A 9,567-nucleotide genomic window follows, 5' to 3' on the forward strand; every position below is an offset into this window, starting at 1 on the left:
CTACCGATAATGACCCTCAACGTTATTTGCAGAATTTTGTGGATGTGTGTGCTAATCATATCCAAAACAACGTTTCACAAGATGTTATTCGGCTGAGGCTATTCAAATATTCCTTAGCTGGAGATGCAAGAGCTTGGTTCGAGAAGTCATTCCGAATTCTATTAACACATGGCGAAAATGGTATCGGTCTTTCTCAAGAAGTGGTATCCTTCTAGCAAGAAGGTTGAGATTCGTGACAAGATCTATGAATTCAAGCGACGGGGGAATGTTTATATATGAAGCTTGGGAGAGATTTAAAGAGTATTTGCAGAAAATTCCAAATCATGGTTTTCCGGAGAACATATTAATGGAGAAGTTCTATCGAGGGCTGGATCCAGTGACGCAATAAATTGCAAATAATGCAGCTAATGGTAGTTTTATGAATAAATCTTATCGATGAGTGACCAACATACTTGACAGGCTGATTACGCACATGGCACTCAAACAATGCTGATGTGGTGCCTTATGGTAGTGTCATGATCCAGAATAAGATAAAGGAGAATCAAGATACCCAGCAAACACTGGCTGAGCTTGCAAATAATATTTTCTTGCTAACCAAGAAGTTTGATGAGACCGCATTAAGAAGGTAAATGTTTGTGAGGATGAGCCAGGTATGCCGAAAGGGATGTACTAGAACAAAGAGGGTCCATTTCACGAGGGACCTCCTATGTAGGTAGAAGATGCTAACTATGTGAATAATTCTCAAGAGGGTTATCAAAGACAGAACTACCAAGATGGGTACCAGAATCAGAATCAATGGAGACCTCAGCAGGGTCAGGGTGCATACAATAACAACAACTCTGGGAACTACAATAATAATTATGGTGGTACGAACCAAGGGAGCTACAACAACAACAACAATTTTGGGAACAAGAGTTCCAATCCTTATATACCACTGAAAGGGCAAGCAATAGAGCAAGGTAGTTCGAGCGTTGAAGTAATGCTTGAGAAGGTTCTAGCAAATCAATCAAAGTCTGAGAGGACTTTATCTGGGCTAAAAGAGACAGTGGGTTCCCATACATCAGCTATTTAGAAGCTCGAGTCACAGATGCGTGATATTTCTAGAGAGCAGCACCCTCCTAAAAAGGGAGGACTTTCTAGTGACACTATTCCAAATTCGAAGAATGGGGGAGGCGGTGTAGATCGGGTGTTTGCCATTAGTACTTAGAATGGTAAAATACTCCAAGGTGCTGAAAAGAAGGTTGTTGAGCTCAATCCAATTGATGAAGATGAAGAGGTGCAGTCTGATGCACCAATTATTGTTGATGAGAATCCTACGGACAAGAAGATTGCTGATATTCTAGAGATTTTGAAGGAGGCTGATGACAAGAGGAAGAAGACTGTGAAAAGGGATCTTCGCCCTTTGAATCAGCTTTTAAAATCTAAACCTCCCTTTCCTCAGAGGTTGGTGAACAAGAAGGAAGATGCTAAGTTCAAAAAATTTTATGATTAGCTAAAGCAATTGTGTCTGAATTTTCCCTTCTTGGAAGCTGTCAAGGAGATGCCTGGTTTTACTAAATATTTGAAGGACCTGCTGATCAAGAAGAAAATGGTGCAACATGAAACTGTGAGTTCCATCATTTCAACAACTACTGTTCAGAAGAAGGGCGATCTTGAGGCGTTCACCATTCCTTGTTCTGTTGGGCACCATGATTTTGCTCGTGCTTTGTGTGATAATGAGGCGATTATTAATTTGATGCCACTTTCTATATATAAGCAATCAGGTTTGGGGATGCCAAGGGAGACTACTATGAGGCTATATATGGCTGATAGATCTATTAAGAGGCCTGTTGGCAAGGTTGATGATGTTCTTGTGTGGGTTGGTAAATTCATATTGCCTGCAGCTTTTGTGATTCTTGACTGTACTATTGATCGGGACATTTCTATTATTCTGGGGAGACATTTATTTGCTACGGGGAAAGCTCTGATGGATTCGGAGAAAAATGAAATCAAGTTCCGAGTCAACAACGAGGAAGTTACTTTTTCAGGCAAGCAAGGGGATGAAGTTACCAAGTGCTTATAAGAGCATTCGTTGATTGATTCTTTTGATGTTATTGATGAAGCGGTGGAGTTCAAGATGGAAGAAGAAAGTTTGGGTAAAGCTCTGGCTGGTATACTTGTAAACTTTGATGCTGAAGACATGGAGGGTTATGTGGAGATGGTTAGTTCGCTTGTTGGGTTGGGGTCATATTCTTACCACCCAAAGAAGCTGAATCTTGATATGGAAAATAGAACAACTCCTCCAGTAAAGCCTTCGATCATTGAACCACCAAAGTTAAAGCTTAAGCAGCTCCCATCACATTTGAAATACGAGTTCCTGGGTCCGAATAATACATTGACAGTGATTGTTTCAGCACTACTGACTGAGGAACAGATTGAGTGACTTTTGGAGGTATTGCATGGATATAGGCGTGCAATTGGTTGGACCACAACAGACATTCAGGGAATTCCTTCTAGGATCTGTGAACATAAAATCCAGTTGGAAGAGGACAGCAAGCCGAGTGTAGAGCATCGAAGGAGACTAAATGAGAATATGCAAGAGGTCGTCAAGAAGGAGATCATCAAATGGTTAGATTCTGGAGTGGTTTACCTGATAAATGGGCGAGCCCAGTCCAATGTGTTCCAAAAAAGGGAGGCATCACAGTGGTGCCCAATGCAAAGAATGAGCTGATTCCGACGAGGACTGTAACCAGATGGAGAGTTTGCATGAACTATCGCAAGGTCAACACTGCCACTTGCAAGGATCACTTCCCTATGCCTTTTATTGATCAAATGCTTGATCGGCTAGCGAGGCGTTCTTATTATTACTTCATTGATGGTTATTCGGGCTACAATCAGATCAACATCGCTTTAGAAGATCAAGAGAAGACGTCTTTTACTTGTCTTTATAGGTCATTTGCGTTCAGCCGAATACCCTTTGGGTTGTGTAATGCACCAGCCACTTTTCAAAGGTGCATGATGTCGATCTTTTCTGACATGGTAGAAGACTTCTTGGAAGTGTTCATAGACGATTTCTCTGTTGTGGGTGATTCATTTGATGATTGTCTTGGCCATCTGGGTCAAGTGCTGAAAAGATGTAAGGAGACAAATCTCGTACTTAATTGGGAGAAGTGCCACTTTATGGTGAAGGAAGGGATCATCCTCGGTCACCAAATCTCTGAAAAGGGAATTGAGGTTGATCAAGCGAAGAGAGATGTGACTGCAAAACTTCCTCCACCGATCTCAGTCAAAGGTGTCTGAAGTTTTTTGGGACATGCTGGGTTCTACAGGCGCTTCATCAAAGATTTCTTCAAGATTGCTAATCCAATGTGCAACCTTCTTGAAAAAGAGTCTAAGTTTGTATTTGATGACAAGTACCGAAATGCGTTTGATAAATTAAAGGAGCGCCTCACTACTACTCCTGTTATTGTCACTCCTGATTGGTCCTTACCTTTTGAATTGATGTGTGATGCTAGTGATTTCGCAATAGGTGCTGTGCTGGGCCAGAGGCACAATAAAATTATGCACCCGATCTATTATGCAAGCGTAACACCAAATCGCCGGATGCATGAATTACACGATAAAGAACGCAGCAAGAGCTACTTGCAATAGTTTTTGCTTTTGAGAAGTTTCGGGCCTATTTGTTGGGGTCCAATGTTATGGTATACACTGATCATGCAGCATTGAGATACCTTATGGTGAAGAATGAAGTAAAGCCGCGACTGATCTGATGGGTGCTATTCTTTGCAAGAGTTTGACTTTGAGGTGAATGACCGCAAGGGAACTGAAAATCAGGTTGCTGACTATCTCTGTCGGCTTGAAAAAGCTGGGAGACCTTCTGATGAGCTAGATATAGATGATGTGTTTCCAGATGAGAGGGTGTTGCCTATGTCAATGGAGGTAGCACCATGGTATGCTGACATTGCCAATTATTTGGTAACAAGCATAGTTCCAGAAGAGATTAAAGCATACCAAAAGAAGAAGTTCTTGCGGGATTCTCGTCAATACTATTAGGATAAGCCTTATTTATTCAGAACATACGCGGATAACATCATTCAGCGTTGTGTTCCCGAAAATGAAGTGATGGCGATTCTAAAGGCATCCCATGACTCTCCTGTTGGAGGTCATCATAGTGGTAACCGGACTGATGTTAAGGTTCTTGAATGCGGTTATTACTGACCGACTATCTTTCATGATGCAAATCTATTGGTGCGATCTTGTGATCAATGTCAGAGGCAAGGGAATATAGGCAGAAGGCAAGAAATGCCTATGAATTTTGTAATGGAGGTAGAAGTGTTCGATGTCTGGGGGATTGACTTTATGGGCCCTTTTGTGAGTTCTGGTGGCATGAAATATGTCTTAGTTGCTGTGGACTATGTGTCGAAATGGGTAGAAGTGGTGGCTTTACCTAACAATAAGGCCAACAGTGTCATGGGGTTCCTCAAGAAGAACGTATTTACTCGATTTGGTACTCGAAGGGCTATAATTAGCTATGGCGGTTCCCACTTTTGCAATAGAGCTTTCGCAGGATTGATGGAGAAATATGGCGTAAAACATAGGGTGGCAACACCTTATCATCCTCAGACAAGTGGGCAAGTTGATGTATCCAATCAGGAGATCAAGAGTATTCTAGCTAAAACGGTGAATGCAAATAGGACTGATTAGGCCCGCAAGCTCAATGATGCTCTATGGGCATACCGGACTGCTTTCAAGACTCCGATTGAGACTTCACCCTTCAAGCTTGTTTTCGAAAAGCTTGTCACTTGCTGGTTGAACTTGAACATAAAACTATGTGGGCTTTCAAGAAATTGAATATGGACTGGGAATAGGCGACCAAGCTAAGGTTGTTTCAACTCAATGAGATGGATGAATTTCGGTACCAGGCATATGAGAGTGCAACACTTTATAAAGAGAGGATGAAGCAGTATCATGAAAAGAAAATCCTGAAGTGAGAATTCTACAAGGGTGTTCCCGTTTTGCTATTTAACTCTCGATTGAAATTGCTACCTGGCAAGCTAAAATCAAGGTGGTCTGGTCCGTTTGAGGTGGTAGGTATTTCACCCCATGGGGTGATTGAACTGAAGTCCGGAGATGGAACTCAGACATTTAAGGTGAATAGGCAGAGGGTGAAGCACTATTATGGGATGGTTGATGGGGATAGAATTCTTGACCGATACCGGTTAAAGCACCTCGGAACGAAGGCTGACCCGGTGTTTGCCGATAAGGAGTGAAAGGGAACCACCGTCGTGCCGCAACGTTAACTCAAGCGCTTCTTGGGAAGCAACCCAAGTATAATGTGTATTTTCTTTTTGTTTTTGTTTGCATATAAGGTAATGGTTGTTTTGGTGCAGGAATATATTGCAGAAAATATTGATGAATAGCAGGTAAGTTAAGTAATCAGAGAGACTATTTTACAACATTGTAAAATACATCTGGAGTTTACGGACCGTATTTCACAATACGGGTCGCAAAACAAGGCGTATTTAACAATGTCACAAACAAAGATTCTTGTTTTGTAACGTGAAAAATTACGACCATAGAATACGGACCGTAATTCAAAATACGACTCGTAAACCTGGTTGTAATCCTTCATGACACAATATAGTGCACGGTCCAAAGAATTATCTCTAAATACGGGCCGTAAATCACTTTACGGACCGTATTTAGAAGAGAAAAAATCGACAGTCATTTAAATCGTGGACAGAGAGAGGGAAGAATATATACCGCCTCTTTCATTATTTTCCACCACTTCAAATATAACCGCCCACTCTAACTTCACAAACCCATGACCTCCCTCTACATAACCCACCATCTTCTACCTCTTCATCTCTATAAATACACCATCCACACTCTCAAATCCATCTAACCTCACAGAATTCGAACAGCCCTAATTTCTCTGCCCTAGGTTTAATTGTTTTGTGATAATTTGTTCTCTCAAATCCTTCAAGTTGTCATCTGTGATTCGTGATTACAGGTATGATTGACACTCTCCAGTCTTATTTTACTCACTTGGGTATGAACTAGTTGGTAGGTGTTGATTAGACTAGGGTTTTGTGCAAATTTCTCTTGGTTAATGATCTTGTATGGGAATAATGATGTTGTAAGCTTTTAAATCTCTTGGGAAGTATGATAATAGGACCCAAATGGGTTGGAGGGCATTTCACACCTTGAATTTCAAATTTGAGGTTTTGGTATGCCCACCAATAGCATGACTCATGAGTAATTGATGCGAATTCGGTAGGAAATTGGGTTAATTCTGAGTAACCCAGTCCCCCAAATAATGTGAAACCAGGATTATTATTGTTTTCTTAAAACAACCAAAACATGCTCTGTTTCCGTGACTGTGTGATGCGAAAAATGACCTGAGTTTACAGACTGTATTTCACTTTATGGTCCATCTTTAATCATAATTTGATCGACCCTTGAGGTCCAACACAGAGATGGCACAATACGACCTGAGTTTATGGACCGTATTTCAGTTTACGGCCCGGCTTTTAAATTTACGGTCACATAAAGAACATAGTTTTTGTGTACAATTATTTTGTTTCATTTTTGTTTGGTTGTTCCATTGAAGCTAATAAGATGTGTCTTTTGCAGGAATGGGTCAGAAAAAGAATGCAAGTAAAGTGGGGGCCCACGCAAAGGCACAAGAAAGAAAGCGGCCTCGAAAATAAGTTGAGAGATGAGCCCACAAGTTTCGAAGAGGAAAATTTTGGGTCCGAGCACCAAAAGGTTATACCTCCACCCAAAGTCAGAGGGGCCCCCACAAAAGGCACATCCGTGCCCCCAACCATGACATTGTCCAAGTCCACGTCGGAAGCCTCCCAGTCTGAAGAGGGGGATCCTGACGCGAAAGTATCAAGCGGGGCGGCAACCCAAGAAATGGAGCAGGAAAGTGGCTCAGAGGAGCCAAGTGCTAGATATGCTCCGGATGATGATACACCACCAGAGGGTCGTAAATTAGCTGTCCGGACCAAACAGCTGGAGGAAGAAAAACTCTGATACTCGGTCAAAGGGTCAAAGGATTATATGATCAATGGATGGTCGGGATAGAAACTAGGGGAAAGCCGCAGAGAAAAATATTCGAGGAGCGGCGACTGATTTTTGATGGTGTTTCGGCACATCCACGGCTGGACGAGACCGTCAAGATGTATAAGCTGGATGCCTTCACTGACGAACTAGGAGAGTATGCTCCGCACATCGTGAGGGAATTCTATGCGGCATTTGGGGTTGTGTTGATGTCTATGAAGAAGCCTAATCGCGCAAGGCATCAAATACCTATATTGGAAAATGTGACAGTCCGGAATTCCCATATTGATATTTCCTCCAAGGCCATCAACAAAGTTCTATTTGGCAATGATTATGTGGCACCTACCAATCTGAGCCTGTACCTAGACAAGAGGGATAGGAAAGATAACAAATCTGTGATTGAATGGACTACCGCCACGATCATATCTAAGCCACATAAGCAAAAACGGACAAATGATGGAAAAGTAAAAATTACTAAGAGTTTCTTGTCAGCGGAAGCTAAGTTTTGGTGGACGTTGCTTAGGTACCGGATCACTCCAACCCAGGCGGACAACACCCTCTTCACCAGTCAGGCAGTCACTATTGCCTCGTTAATGTCACAATATCCAATGAATATTGGAGAGATCATTGCGGAGGAGCTGCATGTGAGGGGACACAAGCCCAAGCAAACTATGGTGTTCCCGTGCCTTATCACCGAGTTGTGTAGAAGGGCGAGAATATTTCAGATTCCAGAATGGGAAAACATAAAAAAGGCTGTCCATGTGGGAGATTGGAGGAAGAATAAGGTTTCGGGCAAGACAGACAAGGAGGCAGATCAGTCTGGTGATGACGACGACGCTCAGTTAGAGTTGAGTCTGAGCCATGCTGTTGGGACTGATCCGATAGAGCTCGACTTTGATGATACGACTACTGAGCCTATTGCTGCTACTACTAATGTCTCGAAGAGGGTTGTCATGATACACCGAGGGTGCGCCCGAGATAGCTGACTTACCGACCTCCACCGAGACGGCACCCCCGTGGCACACCGGCCACACGTGGTCCTCCCTCGGGGTCCCGCCGTGAATCGCCGTTAGGTTCGAGCCTGCCGATCCAGAGTTGGAGTTGCTTCACTTCAGCCATGCTAATTACAGTCAGATTGCATTCAAGGCAGTGAAGGCTGAAAGGCAAGTAGGGAAAATCTTGCAACAGTTCAAGCCAAAAGTGGTGAAGATAGTGCAGACATTGGTTACAGAGGCTACCACAGAGATCCGTGTGGAGTTCGAGAAGAAGCACGAGGTCTATCAGGCTAGACTAGATAGCTTTGAGTTTGGATTGGTGACTCGAGAGCAGACCACAGCCAGTGGGGAGTTTATTTCTTTGAGGAGTGAGTTGGAGAGGCTGAAGAAGGAGCTTGAGGTGCTTAGAGCGCTCGGTACAGCAGCTGCACCAGTTCCAGCACCACGTGCCATATTGCCAAGTATTATTCCGGTGATGGATCTGATGGAGTTTGAGGAGGATGCGTCCCTTGTGTGGGACAAAGGCAAGAAGGTCTGTGAGACATCTGAGGATCTCGAGGAGCTGGCCAAGAGGTTGAAGAGGATGGAGGAAAAAGAGATGCAGCAGGCCATCCTTCAGTCCTTAGTTGAGCCACAACGCCAATCAGGCGAATCCAGCAGCAAGCCGCTTGATGCGACAGTCCAGTCTTGAGATACGCCCAGCACCTAGGGTGCCCAGGTACAACCTGCTTCCCTTGTTCTTATAATTGATATACTGGGGACAGTGCTTGATTTTTCTATTGGGGGTGGGATTATTGGACTTTGTTGTGTTGTAAATATGTGTTTAGGAACGCCCCCCCCCCCTCGGCTTTTCTTTTCCTGAGGGGTTTTTGTTGTCAAAACTGGCATGTTAGGTTGTCTAGGTAAAATAGAGTAGTTTTGGCTTATATGGTAGTACGTTAGTAACTTACGGCATGTAAATTTATTATTTGAAAAAAAAAAATTAACAGAATTGGAACCCCTCAAATTTTGATGAATACTTAGGAATAGCTATGAATTGACGTGATTGGTTTTATTCATGACATGATAATTATGAGAGTATTAAGTATGATAAATGATTGCTTGGGATGTTATGCTTGGGATGTTATGTTAAGCTGATTTCCATTGCCATTGTGTGTTGTGAGTTTTAGTTTTGTTCACTTATTGTGCGTGTAATTTAGAACTTGCTCGAGTAGTCGTATTCTCATTCTAAGGATGTATTGGTTGTGAAATGATCCTAGGCCATCTTTGTGTAATTGGAAACCCTTTCAAAACACTTTTGAACCTAACCCGTTTGAAATATGATCCCTACTTACCCATTTTGAGCCTACGTGACCTATTTTTGTTTGACTAGCCGTTAACGAGCCTTAACCCCTTCTTTGAATAACCCCATCTTTTGCACCAAAGTCCCTCCTTGGCATTATGAATGAAAAAGAAAAAAAATGAATAAGTTGGGGGTGTTGCGTGAATTATGCAGAGATGAGGCTGAAAGCCTAAGTTGAGGGTG

The 9,567-nt window shown here is 42.7% G+C and overlaps 1 protein-coding gene across 1 annotated transcript; it reads left to right on the forward strand.

The window, feature by feature from the left end:
* The first annotated feature begins 1,540 nt into the window (after window positions 1-1,540).
* LOC132061227 (uncharacterized) lies at window positions 1,541-2,062 on the forward strand. Its single transcript, XM_059454079.1, has one exon. The coding sequence runs from the start codon at window positions 1,541-1,543 to the stop codon at window positions 2,060-2,062; it is 522 nt and encodes a 173-aa protein (XP_059310062.1).
* Window positions 2,063-9,567: the final 7,505 nt, after the last annotated feature.

The sequence above is a fragment of the Lycium ferocissimum genome, chromosome 6, assembly GCF_029784015.1.
Source record: "Lycium ferocissimum isolate CSIRO_LF1 chromosome 6, AGI_CSIRO_Lferr_CH_V1, whole genome shotgun sequence".
In the NCBI taxonomy this organism is placed as follows: domain Eukaryota; kingdom Viridiplantae; phylum Streptophyta; class Magnoliopsida; order Solanales; family Solanaceae; genus Lycium; species Lycium ferocissimum.

Bases quoted from the DNA above. Each gene is read 5' to 3' on its own strand.
- LOC132061227 (XM_059454079.1), top strand. From the start codon at position 1,541: ATGCCTGGTTTTACTAAATATTTGAAGGACCTGCTGATCAAGAAGAAA.